This window comes from Euprymna scolopes, chromosome 31 (genome assembly GCF_053919585.1).
Source record: "Euprymna scolopes isolate OS-2025 chromosome 31, ASM5391958v1, whole genome shotgun sequence".
Classification (NCBI taxonomy): Eukaryota; Metazoa; Mollusca; class Cephalopoda; order Sepiida; family Sepiolidae; genus Euprymna; species Euprymna scolopes.
In genome coordinates, this window is record NC_136512.1 from 53454917 (window position 1) to 53478336 (window position 23420).

The 23420-nt window shown below is 33.7% G+C and overlaps 1 protein-coding gene across 1 annotated transcript in view; it reads right to left on the reverse strand.

Moving 5' to 3' along the window:
- Positions 1-13644: 13644 nt before the first annotated feature.
- Positions 13645-23420, reverse strand: part of LOC145255745 (uncharacterized) — a 114007-nt gene continuing 104231 nt past the window's right edge. The window contains exons 2-3 of the mRNA XM_080114387.1: positions 15289-15435; positions 13645-14255 (exon numbers count right to left, since the gene is read on the reverse strand). Of these exons, the coding sequence (XP_079970513.1) occupies positions 14104-14255; positions 15289-15435 (299 nt within the window). The 3' untranslated portion in view covers positions 13645-14103. The remainder of the gene's footprint in view (positions 14256-15288; positions 15436-23420) is intronic.

Here is a 23420-nt window from a genome sequence, read left to right on the forward strand (position 1 = left end):
CGTACTGTGAAGGACGAAAGGAACGGGGGAAAAAACCTAACGTCTTTGCTATTACGACCACCGCCAAATCGAAAATGACTTATGTTTAAATTAAGGTTAAACAATCGAAAGGAGAGGATGACTTTCAAAAATATCGGCGAATAAAGCGCCCCCTGTAGAAAAGTGCCCAGTTGAAGGTGAAGATATTAATGTTTTTAGCCAATTTTTCGACATTTGTTGTGTGAAAGGTCGAACTTCAAAACGATAAGTTTTAGGCAGACATGCAAACAGACATACCTACATACATTTATATATTGGTAACTAAAAATTTTCGACCCTAACCGATTAAAAATCTTGCCCTATCTCTGAATAGTCTTTATGTCAAATTTCAAATGTTTAAACCAGAAATTGTCTGAGTAATTTGGTAGAGACTGCAGAGGGCAATTTTTTTAACTTTTACCCCTATTATGACCCCTGAATATTTATTGTTTTGGGTTCAAATCAAGTTATTAAGTTAGATCCATGTCTAAAGAACCTATATCTAAAATTTCAAGTGTTTAAACCCAAAATTGTCGGAGGAGTTTGGTAGAGTTCTCAAAGGTCAAATTGTCGAACTTTGACCCCTTAACAGCCAAATTTCTGGCCGAAAACCGATTACACAGATTTTCCCAAATCTTAGTACCCTGTATATCAAATTTCGAGTCTGTGGACTTAAAATTTGCAGAGTTATTGCGTAGGGAAATGTACACAGACACACACACAGACACACACACAGACACGTTCACTTTTATAGATATATAGATTTGTTTATTAAATTGTTAGGTAAAAGTACAGAATAGTTAACAAAGACCACCTTAAGAATGGGCTTCTAAATATTAACGCTATTATTTCATCGCGGTACAATAAGTGCATAAGTACCTAATGAAAATCTCACTAATAAAAAATGAAAATTATATAATACTAGCAGGCCGCCCGGCATTGCCCGGTCGTAAAATACGCTGAAATATGATGTTTATATTAATGCAGATTTCGTATTTATTATTATATTATATTATATTATATTGGATCCAATATATAGTAATGATTTTTAAAAATTTTTTAAAAGTGACTCCGGTGCGACTACCGAAACCAAAACGTTTAGCTTATGATTTATTTTTCCTCTGCCGTTAATCACTGGACTATGAAGATTTGTTGCAAGGCTGAAATTAAAATATGAACCAATAGCTACTACGTTATGCATGTATATCCGTAATGGTGGCGTTTGACTTTAACTTGACAAATTACATTTTGTCTTTATTTTCACACTTTTGTACAGATTTTGGCCAAAACCAAAATATAAAGTTTCACATGTGTTCAAATACCTTATTTATGAATTTTCATTCTGTAGATCAAAAACTGACAGAGGAATTTGGTTAAACAAAAATATATACGCATACATAAATATATATGGAAAGAGTTTTGTGCTTACTATAACCTTTTTACACAAATATTATGCAGAACATCTGTATTAATATAATTACACAAAGAGTTTTGTGCTTACTATAACCTTTTTACACAAATATTATGTAGAACATCTGTATTAATATAATTACACATAATAATTAACTAAAGATGATCATCCCATAAGAAAACCGAAAAAACTAAGAGGGAATTAATTAAAATGAATGTTTAAAAGAATATGAAAATTAGCTAGATCTTTTGCTAGTGAATGCAATTCCATGACCAATATATAAAAAATGCTGTATTTTCTTTTTAAATTAATAGAAAAAAGAGTTCTTGACCTTGTTGATCTAATAGCTAGATGTAACCTGGTCGACAGGTTCTGCTTCTTAGCACCTGGGGAGGGAGATGTGGGCGTGGACCAATAGCGTAGACTCCTACCCAAACACCTATCTGGATAGGATGTTAATTAAAAGAGGCGATATAGAACTCTTACATTGTCCCACGTTCCACTGTCTAGGACAGTTGGATCATAAACTAGTTATGGCCCATCTAATTCTGGGAAATAGGCCCAAACTAGGAGGGTACTAACTAAGATTAGGAACTTCTCCGTTACATACTCTCAACATCTCGCAGCAGATAAGGCCAGAACAAAGAAGCAGTTAAAGGAAAAATTAGCTAGTGCCACTGGTTTGAGGGATACTGTAGGTAAGGAATTAGCTAGGCAGGACCTTTGGCAGGAGGCTAGCAACTTTATGAGGGCCAAGTAGTTAGGGTTAGGCTTAGAAAAGTAGGCAAAGAAGCCATGCACTCTGATACAGGGACACACGTGGGGAGGTCTCCATGCGCGACTCAGACAAGTATATAGCTAGCATTATGCACCCGAACAGATGCACACTGAGACTTTGGAGATCTGCGAGCGATTTCGAGAGCATTTCGAAGAGCATTTCATGCAACAGCCCAATCTCCCTGTTCATGAATTTGGCGACTATCTGGCCGACTTCCCCACTAGAGAAGCTAGTTGTGAGGGCAGGGTAACTGAGTGGGAGGTCCTGAGTGTGCTGAAGAAGGTCGGCTGCAATGGACCGCCGGGACTTGATAGTCTGCTTTACAAATTGTATTGAGGCTGTCACCCATGTTACCAATTCTGACGGATGTGGTCAACCACTGGTTTGATGAGTGTTCCATCCCAGTTCAAGGAAGTGATCCCATTGCTGAGGAAAACGGATAGGCATGGTAGGAAAGAAGTAGACGATTACAGGCTCATAACTCTGCTAAACACAGAGCTAAAGATTTTGGCCAAGGTCCTATTGAATTGGCTACAGGTCGTTATCAGTAAATTGATCAAACCAGAGCAGAACTAGGCCATAAAGGAGAGATCGATTCAAAACAACTTGCATCTGATCCATACGATCTTAGAGAGAGACATAGAAGGTGACATGGAAGCCACACTGATCAATTTGGATCAGTCCAAAGCTTTCGAGTGTCAACCATCACTTTTTGGCATCTGTTTTGAAGGGTGCCGGATTCCAACCAGGCATCCACAAATGGATATCTATACTGTACCGCACACTGATGGCAGTGGCAAAGGTAAACAGAAAGCATTCAAAGTCCTTCGCTATCTCCTGGTCCATGTGTCAGGGCTGTCTGCTATCTCTCCTGCTTTATATCCTTGCATTGGAGCCACTATTTTGCAAGCTGAGGTGGGAGGAGGCAAGTCATCCTGCATGGGATGGTGGATCAAAAAGCAGAGTTTTAACATTCGCCAATGATATCACCGTCTTTGTGTTGAGCTTCCGAGACATTGAGGTGGTGACAGAGACGCTCACACAATACGAAAAGACTATGGGGGCCAAAATCAACTGCAGCAAGTAGACCAGTCTGCACTTGGGAGCCTGGAGGGGCACCAACTCCTTTCCCGCTCCCTTCAGCTGGACCTGGTTCAGATCCTCGACGTGTGGTTTGGACCAGACCTCTAACTGGAAAAGAATTGGTCAGAGGTAAAGTCCAAGCCGTGATCGACTCGTGGGTTTAAAGGAAACTATCCTTGAAGGGCAGGGTGGAGGTGCACCACCTATATCTCCGCTCAACCTTTACTGACTGGTTGTACTTCCTCTGCCTGAGAACTATCTAAAATCCCTACAGAGCAAGTTGTCCTCATTTCTTTGGGACAAAGGGAAACATTGGGTTCACAAATGTGTCTGTGTTCAACATCCATGTGAGGGAGATTTGGGAATGCCCATCTTGAGGTGTCATCGAGATACCGAGAGGCTGGCTTTCCTGAGCTGAACCTTTACAGAAGAGTCTGCATGGAACCTCATAGTCGAGGCCACTTTTACCGGCCTTATACTTGACCAAAAGGTCGAGGCATGTCGAAAACCATGAAGCAACATGCAGTTCTTGAGAGAGTGTAGGTCCAGCGATCTTTCACTGCTGACTAGAAAGGAACTATATAAGGAACTAGTGAGGGGGCGCTACCACCGACCCACTCATTAAACGTCTGAGTTTGCCAAAGGAAAAGATCTGCTCCCAGTGGAGCTGGGCACCAGGCTCGAGTCATCTCAACAACTCTGAATTTTCCTTGACCTTGCGATTGGCCCAAAACGCATTGCTATACTGAAAAGTGCCAGACTAGTGAGGTTGTCAGGGTGTCCCTGTTTCAGGACCCCAGCCAAGAAAATGCAGGAACACACATTCTTCGATTGCAGTGGACTCAGACTGTACTGGGAGTATGTCAATGAGGTGATGGCTCGCATTGATCCCGAGCAGCCTTGCCCGCTGGATGTGCTCTACGTCATCCACAGTTCAGAGCCACCATGGGACAGAGAGAGATGAATTGTGTTTCTTGTGATCCTAGCCATGGCCAGAATGGTGATATGGAGTTTGAGAGTGCAAGAAAAGTGTGGGGTTGAATCTTTTGCTGATCAGGATCTGGTCCCCTTCTTTAAGCATTAGCTGAAGGTAAAGATCAGATGTGATAGAAAAGGATTACAATCCAAAGCCTTTGACCGAAGATGGATAAATATAGTGAGTCTGTGCGTGCGAAGAGGTGCTAAGTTGGAGTTCGTGTTCCCCACGTAAGCATGGTGTACACGGTTTCAGATCCTGCCGGGCTCCAGACCCTCAAAACAAGTGTTTAGACTAGGTTCTTAGCTAGCCAAGTGAATAGCCCCTTCCTTCTCCAATAGAAAACCGCCAAGATGGCCACATTCTTTCTTTCTCGTCCCCGGGTACACCCCCCCCCAGTTTCTTTGATCCTGCCTAGAATTTCAGCCTCATATGTTTTCGGTCCACACCAAGCCGGTAAACAGTGGGCGTTCTACCACCCAGACGGGGTTGGGAGGATGGGAGGATCTTACTAACATTTGGATTTTATTTTTTGGACATTTTTCCCCCCTCCCCAAATCAATGAAATACAACAAAACGACTTTTTTTTATATATAGTTCTATGTTTACAAATTTATTTCACTGTCTGTAACATATTTATATATATATTAAAAAATAAATAAATAAATAAAAATAAAAAACACACACGCACACACACACACACACACACACACACACATACGCACACACACACACGATATGATTTGGCAATCTTAAGTAAGACGACTCTCGGTGTATTTGAGGTATTGTGGTGAATCAGAACTTTAGCTAGGATCAGGCATAGTCTAGCAAAGGTAGAGTGAGGAGGATGACCATACACCCCTCACCACAATTTTTGAGTGACCTTGAGTCTAATTTCTTTTTAAAACACTGTTTTCTTGTCAGCTATTCAGAGTAAATAAAAAATATATAACTCAAAGTGTAGTATCTGTTCTGATGTTGCTCTTCAATTTTCTCACTTCACATTTTTGATATCAGTTAGTGGAAGAGAGATCCTTATTGACTGATACATTTTTTTATTTTTGTTACTAAACAGAGTGCTCTTTTTGGCGAGGTAGTTCTCCCCCTCCACACATTAAAAACCGACCTTGTGTCTAACTCTGTCCTCGTGGGGAGGCAAGTAAACAAAATAAATAAATAGAAAAAAGCTTGCCCTTTTTTTCTTGGCCTTTGGGCCAACATCAAAATGTAGTATCTGTTCTGATGCAACACTTAATCTGTCCTTGGTCAATGGAGGGGAAACCCTCTATACTGATACAATTATTATTTTTGATCCCTATCAGAGTGCCCTTCGTTTGGGGAGCTGGTTTTCTGCCACATTAAAAACAACTTTGTGTCACATTTTGTTTTCGTGGGAAAGAAAAAAAATTCCAATAGTAAAAAAGGTTTTAATATGAATATACCCAAATTTACAGGAGTATCGATTACATGCTTAAATACTTTGGAAAGTTTGGTCCGTATTTCAATGGGCAAATTCTAAAACATCATATGCAAATACTTTTTTTAATAAAATTAAAATAATTATTTATATTCACAGAAGAGTATCTTCATTTTTATGTATGAACAATTTTGCAATATTGTACGAAGTTTTGCAATATCATACAAACAATTTCGGAATATCATACAAAGTTTTTCAATATCGTACAAACAATTTGGCAATATCATACAAAGTTTTGCAATAGCGTACGAATATTTTTGCAAACGTCTATACATCAACTCCTCATTTTTAAGACTACATCTTTCTAACGACTTGTGGGAAATATGGCTCAGCAGGATAAGCAATTTGCAATAGAGATCTGCCGATATTAGAGATCATAGTTGCAGGTGCAGGGACATTTTTAAGTCGGAAGTGGCAGAGTATTAGTGGGACCATTAAAGATAAATTTAACGAGATCTCAGACTTACAGAAGAGTCCTATTGAGTCACATCCACATCCATATAAATTTGAAAGACGTTGATAACTTCGGAAAAATAACGCCATTCGACAAAAGACTCGATATCGCTGTACTGGGATAAAATAACACCATTTATTACCACGTTTAAGAAAAAGTAATTCGAATCATTTTAATGTTAAGGTTTTTGCAACAAATGTTCATTAGTCTTTGCGCATGCGTGTAAGTTCATGATTATGAATTTTCATGGCGAAAGGGTATACATGGGGTTATTTACAATGCACAATAAAAAGATTGGCAATAGTGAAAAAGAAAAGAAGATGAATTATTGCTTTCACATCTGGAGAAGTGGCACTCTGATCACTCTTTCTTGTCTTGACAAAGTACAAAATCAACTTCACAATCTAGTGGTGGATCTTTTTCTCTTTTATGTTGTAATTCTTTCTCTTTTCTTTCTGTATTTCCATGGAAGTGCTCACGTGTGTTCCAGTTTTTAGTGCAAAATTGTGATACATTTACGGCAAGAACTTTTCCTTTTTTATCACAACTGAAAAAAATTTTCCTATCCTTCTTCTGTGTGTCTAGCATTAGACAGAATTTCCATGACCAGAATTTCTTTCTGAGGAATTCCCCTCTGTAGAACACATTATCATGGAACTGCGTTCCTGCAGACTGCAACATGGTTGATTTCAAATCTAATGTCAACAAATACGCCCTCATTGTTCGTTTCATTTTTCAATTCTTTCATAACATTTTTCATCATTCAACCGTCCATATCATTAACCCTTATCCTCCATTGACTTTTTGCTTTGATAAATGTTTATTCACTACTAAAGCAGAACCATATACAAAATATAACTTGCAGTTTTGTACAACTTCTTTTGTCTAACACCACGAAATAGAATGAAAGTCCACAGTAAATATAAATGTCTCTGAAGTCGGTAGTTGTTTCATTATCAGACATTCTTTCAGTTTTTGAATTATTAATTGGATCTTGTGCCTTCAAGAAACTTCAGTTGCATACTTGAAGGCAAACTGATTACTCTGGCCTCTCCTATTTCAAAAGCTTTTCATTATATTCCCCTTTGTCATATGCAGCCGCCCTTGATTTTGATCTTCCAGACTTTCAAACTTCTTGATTTAGCAACTCTTTTCCCCGGGAGAAGAATATATAACCGTATTTATTTTGGTACGTTTTGTTAACATACCAAATGCACCGTGGCATTCATTTTCATTGCTGTTATCTAATCCAGCCGTCGAACCATAAAGTAACCTGGGATTTTCTTTTTGCACTAAGTAGACAAGCAGGTTCTCTTATTGGCTCTGCATCAAACTTCTTGGTACCAACTTCTGAAAAAAACATTTTTTAGAAATATAATTATTTTAGAGTAACTGAGATGCAGTTATGTTAGGAGGCAGGGCTTGGGTACCCATGAACTCACAATTTTATTTTTTAGTTAATTCAGTTTTAGAGCATTCTTTTGCTGAAAATAATGTCGTCCTCTACTAGTATAACAGTCAGTGACGTCATATAATGAAGTAATGTTGCTACATCTGGGATGATGTTTCTCAATAACATCTTTCTTGCTTTTATAGTGCAAAATCGACTTTGCAACCCAGTGAGGGATGTTCTCGTCTCCTCCATGCACCCCCCCTCTCTCACAGAAGAGACATTGCTTGTATTTCTTTATAATATCGTTATTTTCATGGTAGGTGCTCTACTGAGCAACAATCTATTGTTTCCCCTGTAAAACCTTTACATAAAGTACCCGTCTATCTAATCTATCTAGTACAAACATCTTTCCTTTTTTCCTCTGTGTAACTAGAACCAAATGGAACTTCCATAAACGGAACTTCTTACCAATAACTTTCTATTTGTGAAACACATTACATTAGTGCTTCCCTGCCAACTGCAAATTAGTCATCTTCAGGTCCAATTCAAACAAATACTTGTTGAATGGTCCTCTTAAGTAATCAAATCCTTCCCTTTTCATCCATTGTTTCCAATCCATTCATTATATTGTTCTGCATCTTAATGACAATAACCCATATCCTCGAGTTGCATTTGGGCCTTGATAAGTGGTGACTCATTAGTGTATGAAAAATGTAGATATAAATATTCAACTTTTTAACTGATCTCTTTTGGACTCTTTATTGGTTCATATAGGCACTCTTGAATTGAGATGATCACTGGATAACATGTTTTTGACTCATTTTCAACACTATTTTAAAGCAATATCACAAGAAAAATGCAACAATGTTCCGTACAAGTCATGGTGCCCCACTTTCCTATCGCAGAACCAGGGTCAAATAGTTCATTCAGATTCAGCAAATCTAAAAGTAGTAGCATAATCTCAAATAAATCTCTTTCAAGAAAAGCTCAAGGTTATGTCATGAATAATATAAAAATAAACATTTCTATTGAGAGAATGAAGCAAGACGGCAAATATATTGAATCTGGTGGATTAACCGAGGTATCGACATATATTCTTTTTCCTTTACATCAGATGTTAGCAACTAGTCTTTCTTTATAATTTATTCTTCTGAAAAAAAAAACTGCTGAAATATACAAAAGTCTCGCTGTCATTACACATTTACATTTGAATTTCTTAAATAATAAAAAAAAACTAGTATTTTCCATAAATATCTTATAATCACAAGTAAGTATTTTTCTAAAGTTTTCTATTATTTTATTTTGGATATCTTTCTGGACTAGTACACCTTCTTTACCTGACACTGAAAGCAATGTAAACCTGAGGTATTCCAAGGTGAATTATGTCTACAATTATAAATGTACACGAGAATTCTTTTTCTTTTCAAAACCACCGAGAATTTTGGTTTATGCACGTAACTGATTTGATTACTTAGATTGGTTTGGGCAAAAGTTTTATCACATTTGACACGCTTTTATTTGCATTTGGTTTTTACAATGGTCAATTTTAATTTTTCATGTTTCCTATTTGGACTTTTTCTTCATAATACTTTCATTAAAAATATTTTTGATCTCTTAGATTCGGTGATATAAAAGTTCTTCCCGTTTTTTTTTTTAATTTCCTTAGTATCTATCATTAGAATTAGTGCATTTTGAGTATTTGTGCATTGAAATAAATCCCAGATAAATTAAATTCAAAGTACTTTTTTTGTTTTGTTAATTCTTGAATTTTAAGCTTCCAACGTTACCATTATTCTTGTTTGAACAATGATGACTCTTATTCGTTAATACCGCACACAGTGTGATCTTTATTTTTATAGATTTTTATATATCTTTTTTTTTTTTTTTTGAAGAGTAACAAAAAAAACTTTGACAACTCGTATATTTCACCTTACTTTCTTTCACTTTGTGTAACTTTATCACCTCTGACTTATGCGTAGTGTTTGATTTAATCAAGGGCTGGTTTGTTTGTTTGTTTGTTTGTTTGTTTGTTTGTTTGTTTGTTTTTTGCAGTTGAAAAGAAAACGTTTTTCTGGAAAAGTGGGCCCTTTGTTAACTCTATGTATGGCATAGTAATAAAGCCTGGGTTGACAACATAAGAAAAGGATATATAAAATATATATAAAAATGAAGGTAATATAGCAGATAGTGTTATCAAATCAAGTTATTTGTCTATGCCATTTCAAAGTCTGTCTTAAGAGAAGCATAATGAAGCACAGAAAGACACCTGAAGTAAATATACTAGCTAAACATGAAATAGTAGGCAAACTTGTTGGAATACTAACCCAACCCTAACATTTTGGTTTCATCTTCATCTACCCAAAAGTCTCTAATAATTTTTCCGCTTGTAAGGAGTCACTCAATCGGTCTACATCTCTCGTTAAAGAAACACAATTTCTTTAAATTTAATTCATTAACATCAATTTTTTGAGCAACAGGAGTAGCCATTTTCGAAAAAGTATTTCTCAACGATGATTACTTCTCCTGAAAACTCCATTAAAATAGACAAAAAGTGCTGTTTTTACTGAACGTACGCTTGAAATTTAAATTTCTTAGATAATTAAAAAAAAGTATTGTATTATTTTCCGTAAATATTTTATAATCACAAGTATTTCCTGAAGTTTCCTGTTATTTTTAAGTAATATATTTAGTTTGGGTGTCTTTCTGTACTCTTTATTATCTTTCACTTTGCGAGATGTGGGCTGGTCCATCCACCACTAGTCTCTTCTTCTTAGACAGGGACCAAAAAAGGGTCTTTAATCTAATAGGTTCCGCCCTATCAATCAACTCCTGTCCCATCACTGTAATGTTACATCCTTGTCCTTGCTTTACAAGTACTTTAATCGAATGCATTCCAATAAACTCATTGCACTTGTACTCCTTGATGTAAATATATCTGACTAGTCTACCTAGCAATAAAATCCCAATCCTTTAATTTAGAGTCTTCTACATTAATACTTTCTTGCCTCACACTGCTAGACTTTGGAATTCCGTCCCTGTTTCCTGCTTCCATGATTGTATTCACATGCAGAAGTTTAAATGTAATGTGAACAGACATCTCACTCATCTTCTTACATAGTTCCTTATATACATATAGATACATATATACATGGTCCCTTACGTCCAACTGGCAATATGCCTTGTTTGGACTGAACGAAAGTAAAAGAAAAAAAAGATGAATTCTGTTTTCAATTCGTTTTCTTTTCCAACCAACCAGAACTCTGTTTTATTTTTGACTTTGATTAGTTTATACAGATAAGGAACCAATATTGATTCTGGACGAGACAACAAAGTTCGCGATGATATGACGGTGTTGTACTTGATTCTTGCTTTATTCAGGTGGAAAACAAAGTCTCAAGTGATGAATATGTATTTTTGAGATGAGGATTGATAATTATTTTTTTGTATTATTTGGACTATGATTCTCATCTTGGTTGTTTTTGTTTTTTTTTTGTTTTGTTTTTTTTCATCATATCAAAAAACCGGAATGGACCCGGAGTTATTAATATAAAACAAAAAAAAAAAGACTTGGCGCTATTTGCATTTTAAATTTCTAACGGCTGTGTTCGTTGGAAAAGCAAATAAACCAAACATTTTTTCACTATTCACCAATAACATCCAGCACCTGAAGATAGCCGGAAGTAACATCTGCCGAAACGTTGTAAAAACAAAACAAAACAAAAAACAAGATGAGAATCATAGTCCAAATAATACAAAAAATAAAGTCTCAAGTGTGCTGTTTCTCATCTACCATTCCTTTACCGCGGTGACAGCATCTTCCTCCCACTGTACGTGTATCTGATGGCATTCAAGCTTAGTCCCTTTATTTTACTAGGAATATCCAAACAACTGGGTGCAAGATCAGAGACTTGCCAAGACTCCATCCACAACATTCTTTGAAATAAAATTGGAAGTTTTTAATCTGTATTCGCTGAAGTGTAGGCGACCTCATCTTCACCTTTAACAGCATTAGTTATGACAACTATAATGTCCCTTGTGACTTCTTCATATCAGCTCCACAGAGACGGCTATGTGGAAACTGCAAGAAGCTGTATCTGAGACTATTGTGGCTGAATTGTCATAACGCTTCTTTTTTAATTCAGATCGCTACATTATGAAACAAATACATCTTGAGATGATTACCGCTCATTTGAGCAGCAAAGGGATATGAGGGATACAAAGTCATCAGTAGGAATTTAAATCTACCTCTCGAGGAGTTTTTCACCCAAATGACAAATTGTACTTTCAGCAAAATATGTATTATAGGCACTTTTATTTTAATAAAAAAATGGTATGCTTTATTTCTGTAAAATATTTGGTTAGTAGAGTCACTAGTATATTATTTCATCAGTTGAAAATAACAGGAAATGAGGATTCAGTTGGAGTCATCTTAGTAAACCCAAAGGTTAGTTTTACTCGGTTGTGAAAATTGATAGAAACAGATGTAACGTCATATGACTTCATGAGAGAGAGAGAGAGAGAGAGAGAGAGAGAGAGAGAGAGAGAGAGAGAGAGAGTGAGAAATTTTCAGTTTTGATTGGCAAACCTAGAAGTGTGAACATCTTATTTTAAAACGTCCTGATTGAACAGAAATTACCGCCTTCTCTCTGTAAACTGGTCAGTGATTTGCAACAAACGCACCAGCAGAATAAATTTCTTCTATCTTCAACATTTTTTTTTTCCTTGCCCTTTTTGTTCGAGTGATAAAAGAATTCAATTGCAGATGGTTTTTCCTCAGTCTGGCAAGATCACTACCAGAGGAGATAACTACTTAGCTATTTTTTTTCTAATACATTTGATTTGATATAAACTGCGATGGATTTTTATGAGATATCTATATTTGTATACTTCCTTCCCGCTCTTGTAGACCCTAGTTATTAAACATGCTGAAGAGGTTATCATGTAGAAATTAACAAATCGGTCTTTGCCAGAGAGTACTAAGAAACCAGAGAGATAATTTTAAAATTATAGTTTCAATATGATTGTTTTTTGCAGATATGTTTAAATATTTCTTAAGTGGATTTTACTGGAAAATTGTCACTTTTTATAAATGTGTTTTCATTTCATTTTAGTTGATTACATGAAGCACATAACCGGCATCATGATTGTCAAGTATCATTGCATTTTGTTCCTTGCATATTGCATGATCATGAAAAACTTTATGTAATATTGAAATAGAACAAACTTTGTTCTTACAAATGATAAATATAATTTGTAATTTCATCAATATGTATACAAAGACATGAAAAATGTAAATTGCAACCCGCAGAAATAATTCATATATAGTTGTTCCTGCTTCCTCCATCAATAGCCAGCAGTTGAAGCCGTATATCATAGGCTCCTCTATGCATAATGTCTAGAAGAGTCCATATAGTTAGGAAATAGAGTAGATCACTATCACACAATGACAATCGGTTAAGCTGAGAAACGTTGAGATTCCACTGTTAAGTAAGTGATGTGGAGAAATGATAGAGATATGATTCAGCGGATTTGGGGTATGTTCTGACTTTGTGGGCTTGTTCTGACTCACTACTACTGAGACTGAAGGAGCTTAGACTGGAGTCTGGTTGGATAAAGAGACGTACACATGTATCAATTAAGAGCAAGCACGAAAAGGCAGACAAAGGAAGATCTGGAATAATTCAAAGATGGTCTCAAGCAATTGTAACGTAAATGATAGAACAGTAGATATTTCAACATTGAAATTAAATATAAGAACCAAATTACCTCAAATAATAAAAAATTAAAGGATAAATACATTTTGGTTCACTCCATCATATAATCATATGCTGAAGACCAAACTACATATGACATTTATTGATAAACCTCCTTCCCTCAAGAAGAAGAAGAAGAAGAAGAAGAAGAAGAAGAAGAAGAAGAAGAAGAAGAAGATGTTTGTATATACACATTTATATTTATATTTGTCAGAGTGTGCGAAGCACATCTAAGAGTATTTTTGCATCTGACTTATAACCATCCATGCATAGGTGCAGAATAAAAACAGAACACTAGAAATAGTTTGGGCGAACAGTTGTGGAGGTCGCTGCAAATTTATTTAGAATAAAACATCCGTAAAAGATAAAGAAAAATTATGAGAAGAAATTAAAAAAAAAGGACATCAAAGAAATAAACTATTGCTTTTTAATACAAGCATGTTATTTCTTATCTTTGAATTGTTAAAACTTTTATCCACACAGAAAAAAAAGTAATGCATATATAAATATATATATATATATAAATATATATATGTTATGATATATATTATATATATATATATTATATTATATATATATTATATATATATGAGAAATTAGACCAAAATATTTGGAGAAAATAGACCGCTTTCCAGAGCTGGAACTTCTTCTTTACAGCCGTTGCTGTGGTGTTCCTCCGTCAACATCGGGTCGAGCAAAGACATCCTGCTGTTTGAGCGGTGAGCAACAAATCCTCCTGCGACAAGATAGAGGCTGATATTTACTTGCCAAGATATCCCATTACAACCATGATACCCGCAATGAATGAGAAAATGGCACCAGCTATGGCTAGTCCCATTGACCATCCGATATTGTACATTTGGTAGCCTTTCTTCGTGTTAAATATGATTATACCGATGATGACGAAGGCAACTGCAGATTAAGAAATAAAAAAGAAAATGCAATTAAATTCCAAGAAAGATGTACATTCCTATTCAAATATAGAAAATATTAAATCTGTGTAATCCTGCTTAAGAATTTCCGTTTTAAATTTTGTAATTAATGCTGTCGAGTTTTTGCTTATTTTAATCCATAAAATTAAAATCATGTTTATTTTCCTATAAATACAACAATTATTATAAAGGTATTTAATAAGGCTTTATACAATTCAGAAAAAACGGAACGGCGAAACAGATAAACAAAGGCAAACACATAAGGATGCGATGTTTCTTTTCAAAAACTTATCTATTTATTTTTTCATTAAATATTTCACTTAGGGCTAATAAAATCTAGGATAGTGGGAAATATCTTAATATTTCGGAATAAACTCGTTTTTTCCTATTTACAATATGGCGGTCATATGCTGGGTTTGCATAAAATTGATGATATATTTATGTAATCCTGTTTTACACTTGGGTACTTCAGAAATTGTAAGAGGGTTTAATCAAAATCTTGTTTAATTCATGTCTAATAACTATTGATCAAATTTCATGCAAATCTGAAATATTTGAATTTTCGAACCAAATGTCGTGTCCAAAACATGACTTATGATAACCATTTAAAATATACAAAATAAACTGATTTGTGCAGAATATTTATTAGCTGATGTTTAGACATGTTTAAATATGGTTAAAATTTTATCAAAATGTGAATTTTACTGAAAGCTTTTTTAAATTAAACTAAATATATTCCACATTACCTACCATTAAGCCTATCAGCTATATTTCAAAAATCATAATGATTGTTTACTTAGTTTATAATTTTTTATGTTTAATTACTTTATAAGTTAACCCCAAACAAGCTTATATATATATATATATATATATATATATATATATATATATATATATATATATATATATATATATATATATATATGCTTGTGTGGGGCTAACTCATAAATTAATTAAGCAATTATTATGAATATATATTTCATATACCTAGACATACGATCATGTTTACTTACCTCCAGCAAATGTACACATCATTATTGCCATCAGTGCATTTCGACCCCGGCATGATTCGACAAACATATACAAGAATAAAATGATGAATGCCAAAAGTAGAGCAATTAGACCGAGAGTCTCGAGGGCTTGGCAAGCCTTGAACCAATCTGAAAGAAAAAAGAAGACATTTTTATAGATTAATTCAATGAAATTAATAAATTAATTTTCAAGAGTTTATTTCAAACTAATATTTTTAAACTTCTTGTTGGGATTACATTTTTTCTAAAGCATTGACAATATGGCGGCTAACCATCGACTAATTTAATCCCGTGGTCACCGATATGAAAGTCATAATTCAGAGTTGAAGTTCCTCTTTTTCTCTTTTTTTGGCCTGACTGTGGATGGGCAAAATGTTGGCTGAATCTGTGCTTATTTCCTCCTTTTCAGCTTAATCCTAAAAGTAACAGCATCGCTTTTTTTTTCCAAAAAATATAGTCAGTCTCCTCAATCCAAAAAAAAAATCCGTTCTGTAAAATATAGTCAGTCTTCTCAATCCAAAAAACAAATCAGTCCTGTAAAATATAGTCAGTCTCCTCAATCCAAAAAACAAATCCGTTCTGTAAAATATAGTCAGTCTTCTCAATCCAAAAAACAAATCAGTCCTGTAAAATATAGTCAGTCTTCTCAATCCAAAAAACAAATCCGTTCTGTAAAATATAGTCAGTCTTCTCAATCCAAAACAAACCAGTTCTGTAAAATATAGTCAGTCTCCTCAATCCAAAAAACAAATCCGTTCTGTAAAATATAGTCAGTCTTCTCAATCCAAAACAAACCAGTTCTGTAAAATATAGTCAGTCTTCTCAATCCAAAAAACAAATCCGTTCTGTAAAATATAGTCAGTCTTCTTAATCCAAAACAAACCAGTTCTGTAAAATATAGTCAGTCTTCTCAATCCAAACAACAAATCAGTCCTGTAAAATATAGTCAGTCTCCTCAATCCAAAAAACAAATACGTTCTGTAAAATATAGTCAGTCTTCTCAATCCAAAACAAACCAGTTCTGTAAAATATAGTCAGTCTTCTCAATCCAAAAAACAAATCAGTCCTGTAAAATATAGTCAGTCTCCTCAATCCAAAAAACAAATCAGTTCTGTAAAATATAGTCAGTCTCCTCAATCCAAAAAACAAATCAGTCCTGTAAAATATAGTCAGTCTCCTCGATCCAAAAAACAAATCAGTTCCGTAAAATATAGTCAGTCTCCTCAATCCAAAAAACAAATCAGTTCTGTAAAATATAGTCAGTCTCCTCAATCCAAAACAAACCAGTTCTGTAAAATATAGTCAGTCTTCTCAATCCAAAAAACAAATCAGTTCTGTAAAATATAGTCAGTCTTCTCAATCCAAAACAAACCAGTTCTGTAAAATATAGTCAGTCTTCTAAATCCAAAACAAACCAGTTTCTGTAAAATATAGTCAGTCTTCTCAATCCAAAAAACAAATCAGTTCTGTAAAATATAGTCAGTCTTCTCAATCCAAAAAACAAATCAGTTCTGTAAAATATAGTCAGTCTTCTCAATCCAAGACAAACCAGTTCTGTAAAATATAGTCAGTCTTCTCAATCCAAAAAACAAATCAGTCCTGTAAAATATAGTCAGTCTTCTCAATCCAAAAAACAAATCAGTTCTGTAAAATATAGTCAGTCTTCTCAATCCAAAAAACAAATCAGTTCTGTAAAATATAGTCAGTCTTCTCAATCCAAAACAAACCAGTTCTGTAAAATATAGTCAGTCTCCTCAATCCAAAACAAACCAGTTCTGTAAAATATAGTCAGTCTCCTCAATCCAAAACAAACCAGTTCTGTAAAATATAGTCAGTCTTCTCAATCCAAAACAAACCAGTTCTGTAAAATATAGTCAGTCTCCTCAATCCAAAACAAACCAGTTCTGTAAAATATAGTGAGTCTCCTCAATCCAAAACAAACCAGTTCTGTAAAATATAGTCAGTCTTCTCAATCCAAAAAACAAATCCGTTCTGTAAAATATAGTCAGTCTTCTCAATCCAAAAAACAAATCCGTTCTGTAAAATATAGTCAGTCTTCTCAATCGAAAACAAACCAGTTCTGTAAAATATAGTCAGTCTCCTCAATCCAAAACAAACCAGTTCTGTAAAATATAGTCAGTCTTCTCAATCTAAAAAACAAATCCGTTCTGTAAAATATAGTCAGTCTTCTCAATCTAAAAAACAAACCAGTTCTGTAAAATATAGTCAGTCTTCTCAATCCAAAAAACAAATCAGTTCTGTAAAATATAGTCAGTCTTCTCAATCCAAAAAACAAATCAGTTCTGTAAAATATAGTCAGTCTTCTCAATCCAAAAAACAAATCCGTTCTGTAAAATATAGTCAGTCTTCTCAATCCAAAAAACAAATCCGTTCTGTAAAATATAGTCAGTCTTCTCAATCTAAAAAACAAATCCGTTCTGTAAAATATAGTCAGTCTTCTCAATCTAAAAAACAAATCCGTTCTGTAAAATATAGTCAGTTTTCTCAATCTAAAAAACAAATCCGTTCTGTAAAATATAGTCAGTCTTCTCAATCCAAAAAACAAACCAGTTCTGTAAAATATAGTCAGTCTTCTCAATCTAAAAAACAAATCCGTTCTGTAAAATATAGTCAGTCTTCTCAATCTAAAAAACAAATCCGTTCTGTAAAATATAATCAGTCTTCTCAATCTAAAAAACAAACCAATTCTGTAAAATATAGTCAGTCTTCTCAATCCAAAATACAAATCAGTTCTGTAAAATATAGTCAGTCTTCTCAATCCTAAACAAACCAGTTCTGTAAAATATAGTCAGTCTCCTCAATCCAAAACAAACCAGTTCTGTAAAATATAGTCAGTCTTCTCAATCTAAAAAACAAATTCGTTCTGTAAAATATAGTCAGTCTTCTCAATCTAAAAAACAAACCAGTTCTGTAAAATATAGTCAGTCTTCTCAATCCAAAAAACAAATCAGTTCTGTAAAATATAGCCAGTCTTCTCAATCCAAAAAACAAACCAGTTCTGTAAAATATAGTCAGTCTTCTCAATCCAAAAAACAAATCCGTTCTGTAAAATATAGTCAGTCTTCTCAATCTAAAAAACAAATCCGTTCTGTAAAATATAGTCAGTCTTCTCAATCTAAAAAACAAATCCGTTCTGTAAAATATAGTCAGTCTCCTCAATCCAAAAAACAAATCAGTTCTGTAAAATATAGTCAGTCTTCTCAATCCAAAAAACAAATCAGTTCTGTAAAATATAGTCAGTCTTCTCAATCCAAAAAACAAATCAGTTCTGTAAAATATAGTCAGTCTTCTCAATCCAAAAAACAAATCAGTCCTGTAAAATATAGTCAGTCTCCTCAATCCAAAAAACAAATCAGTTCTGTAAAATATAGTCAGTCTTCTCAATCCAAAACAAACCAGTTCTGTAAAATATAGTCAGTCTTCTCAATCCAAAAAACAAATCAGTCCTGTAAAATATAGTCAGTCTCTTTAATCCAAAAAACAAATCAGTTCTGTAAAATATAGTCAGTCTCCTCAATCCAAAAAACAAATCAGTTCTGTAAAATATAGTCAGTCTCCTCAATCCAAAACAAATCAGTTCTGTAAAATATAGTCAGTCTTCTCAATCCAAAAAACAAATCAGTTCTGTAAAATATAGTCAGTCTTCTCAATCCAAAACAAACCAGTTCTGTAAAATATAGTCAGTCTTCTAAATCCAAAACAAACCAGTTTCTTTAAAATATAGTCAGTCTTCTCAATCCAAAAAACAAATCAGTTCTCTAAAATATAGTCAGTCTTCTCAATCCAAAAAACAAATCAGTTCTGTAAAATATAGTCAGTCTTCTCAATCCAAGACAAACCAGTTCTGTAAAATATAGTCAGTCTTCTCAATCCAAAAAACAAATCAGTCCTGTAAAATATAGTCAGTCTCCTCAATCCAAAACAAACCTGTTCTGTAAAATATAGTCAGTCTTCTCAATCCAAAACAAACCAGTTCTGTAAAATATAGTCAGTCTCCTCAATCCAAAACAAACCAGTTCTGTAAAATATAGTGAGTCTCCTCAATCCAAAACAAACCAGTTCTGTAAAATATAGTCAGTCTTCTCAATCCAAAAAACAAATCCGTTCTGTAAAATATAGTCAGTCTTCTCAATCCAAAAAACAAATCCGTTCTGTAAAATATAGTCAGTCTTCTCAATCGAAAACAAACCAGTTCTGTAAAATATAGTCAGTCTCCTCAATCCAAAACAAACCAGTTCTGTAAAATATAGTCAGTCTTCTCAATCTAAAAAACAAATCCGTTCTGTAAAATATAGTCAGTCTTCTCAATCTAAAAAACAAACCAGTTCTGTAAAATATAGTCAGTCTTCTCAATCCAAAAAACAAATCAGTTCTGTAAAATATAGTCAGTCTTCTCAATCCAAAAAACAAACCAGTTCTGTAAAATATAGTCAGTCTTCTCAATCCAAAAAACAAATCCGTTCTGTAAAATATAGTCAGTCTTCTCAATCTAAAAAACAAATCCGTTCTGTAAAATATAGTCAGTCTTCTCAATCTAAAAAACAAATCCGTTCTGTAAAATATTGTCAGTCTTCTCAATCTAAAAAACAAATCCGTTCTGTAAAATATAGTCAGTTTTCTCAATCTAAAAAACAAATCCGTTCTGTAAAATATAGTCAGTCTTCTCAATCCAAAAAACAAACCAGTTCTGTAAAATATAGTCAGTCTTCTCAATCTAAAAAACAAATCCGTTCTGTAAAATATAGTCAGTCTTCTCAATCTAAAAAACAAATCCGTTCTGTTAAATATAGTCAGTCTTCTCAATCCAAAAAACAAATCAGTCCTGTAAAATATAGTCAGTCTTCTCAATCCTAAACAAACCAGTTCTGTAAAATATAGTCAGTCTTCTCAATCCAAAACAAACCAGTTCTGTAAAATATAGTCAGTCTCCTCAATCCAAAAAACAAATCAGTTCTGTAAAATATAGTCAGTCTTCTCAATCCAAAAAACAAATCAGTCCTGTAAAATATAGTCAGTCTCCTCAATCCAAAAAACAAATCAGTTCTGTAAAATATAGTCAGTCTCCTCAATCCAAAAAACAAATCCGTTCTGTAAAATATAGTCAGTCTTCTCAATCCAAAAAACAAATCAGTACTGTAACATATAGTCAGTCTTCTCAATCCAAAAAACAAATCAGTTCTGTAAAATATAGTCAGTCTTCTCAATCCAAAAAACAAATCAGTTCTGTAAAATATAGTCAGTCTCCTCAATCCAAAAAACAAATCCGTTCTGTAAAATATAGTCAGTCTTCTCAATCCAAAAAACAAATCAGTACTGTAACATATAGTCAGTCTTCTCAATCCAAAAAACAAATCAGTTCTGTAAAATATAGTCAGTCTTCTCAATCCAAAAAACAAATCAGTTCTGTAAAGTATAGTCAGTCTCCTCAATCCAAAAAACAAATCAGTTCTGTAAAATATAGTCAGTCTCCTCAATCCAAAAAACAAATCAGTTCTGTAAAATATAGTCAGTCTTCTCAATCCAAAAAAAAAAATCAGTTCTGTAAAATATAGTCAGTCTTCTCAATCCAAAAAACAAATCAGTTCTGTAAAATATAGTCAGTCTTCTCAATCCAAAACAAATCAGTTCTGTAAAATATAGTCAGTCTCCTCAATCCAAAAAACAAATCAGTTCTGTAAAATATAGTCAGTCTCCTCAATCCAAAAAACAAATCAGTTCTGTAAAATATAGTCAGTCTCCTCAATCCAAAAAACAAATCAGTTCTGTAAAATATAGTCAGTCTCCTCAATCCAAAAAACAAATCCGTTCTGTAAAATATAGTCAGTCTTCTCAATCCAAAAAACAAATCAGTACTGTAACATATAGTCAGTCTTCTCAATCCAAAAAACAAATCAGTTCTGTAAAATATAGTCAGTCTCCTCAATCCAAAACAAATCAGTTCTGTAAAATATAGTCAGTCTCCTCAATCCAAAAAACAAATCAGTCCTGTAAAATATAGTCAGTCTTCTCAATCCAAAAAACAAATCAGTACTGTAACATATAGTCAGTCTTCTCAATCCAAAAAACAAATCAGTTCTGTAAAATATAGTCAGTCTCCTCAATCCAAAACAAATCAGTTCTGTAAAATATAGTCAGTCTCCTCAATCCAAAAAACAAATCAGTTCTGTAAAATATAGTCAGTCTCCTCAATCCAAAAAACAAATCAGTTCTGTAAAATATAGTCAGTCTTCTCAATCCAAAAAACAAATCAGTTCTGTAAAATATAGTCAGTCTTCTCAATCCAAAAAACAAATCAGTTCTGTAAAATATAGTCAGTCTTCTCAATCCAAAAAACAAATCAGTTCTGTAAAATATAGTCAGTCTCCTCGATCCAAAAAACAAATCAGTTCCGTAAAATATAGTCAGTCTCCTCAATCCAAAAAACAAATCAGTTCTGTAAAATATAGTCAGTCTCCTCAATCCAAAAAACAAATCAGTTCTGTAAAATATAGTCAGTCTCCTCAATCCAAAAAACAAATCTGTCCTGTAAAATATAGTCAGTCTTCTCAATCCAAAAAACAAATCCGTTCTGTAAAATATAGTCAGTCTTCTCAATCCAAAAAACAAATCAGTTCTGTAAAATATAGTCAGTCTCCTCAATCCAAAAAACAAATCAGTTCTGTAAAATATAGTCAGTCTTCTCAATCCAAAAAACAAATCAGTTCTGTAAAATATAGTCAGTCTTCTCAATCCAAAAAACAAATCAGTTCTGTAAAATATAGTCAGTCTCCTCAATCCAAAAAACAAATCAGTTCTGTAAAATATAGTCAGTCTTCTCAATCCAAAAAACAAATCAGTTCTGTAAAATATAGTCAGTCTTCTCAATCCAAAAAACAAATCAGTTCTGTAAAATATAGTCAGTCTCCTCAATCCAAAAAACAAATCAGTTCTGTAAAATATAGTCAGTCTCCTCAATCCAAAAAACAAATCAGTTCTGTAAAATATAGTCAGTCTTCTCAATCCAAAAAACAAATCAGTTCTGTAAAATATAGTCAGTCTCCTCAATCCAAAACAAATCAGTTCTGTAAAATATAGTCAGTCTCCTCAATCCAAAAAACAAATCAGTTCTGTAAAATATAGTCAGTCTCCTCAATCCAAAAAACAAATCAGTTCTGTAAAATATAGTCAGTCTCCTCAATCCAAAAAACAAATCAGTTCTGTAAAATATAGTCAGTCTCCTCAATCCAAAAAACAAATCAGTTCTGTAAAATATAGTCAGTCTTCTCAATCCAAAAAACAAATCAGTTCTGTAAAATATAGTCAGTCTCCTCAATCCAAAACAAATCAGTTCTGTAAAATATAGTCAGTCTCCTCAATCCAAAAAACAAATCAGTTCTGTAAAATATAGTCAGTCTCCTCAATCCAAAAAACAAATCAGTTCTGTAAAATATAGTCAGTCTCCTCAATCCAAAAAACAAATCAGTTCTGTAAAATATAGTCAGTCTTCTCAATCCAAAAAACAAATCAGTTCTGTAAAATATAGTCAGTCTCCTCAATCCAAAAAACAAATAAGTTCTGTAAAATATAGTCAGTCTCCTCAATCCAAAAAACAAATCAGTTCTGTAAAATATAGTCAGTCTCCTCAATCCAAAAAACAAATCCGTTCTGTAAAATATAGTCAGTCTTCTCAATCCAAAAAACAAATCAGTACTGTAACATATAGTCAGTCTTCTCAATCCAAAAAACAAATCAGTTCTGTAAAATATAGTCAGTCTCCTCAATCCAAAACAAATCAGTTCTGTAAAATATAGTCAGTCTCCTCAATCCAAAAAACAAATAAGTCCTGTAAAATATAGTCAGTCTTCTCAATCCAAAAAACAAATCAGTACTGTAACATATAGTCAGTCTTCTCAATCCAAAAAACAAATCAGTTCTGTAAAATATAGTCAGTCTCCTCAATCCAAAACAAATCAGTTCTGTAAAATATAGTCAGTCTTCTCAATCCAAAAAACAAATCAGTTCTGTAAAATATAGTCAGTCTCCTCAATCCAAAAAACAAATCAGTTCTGTAAAATATAGTCAGTCTCCTCAATCCAAAAAACAAATCAGTTCTG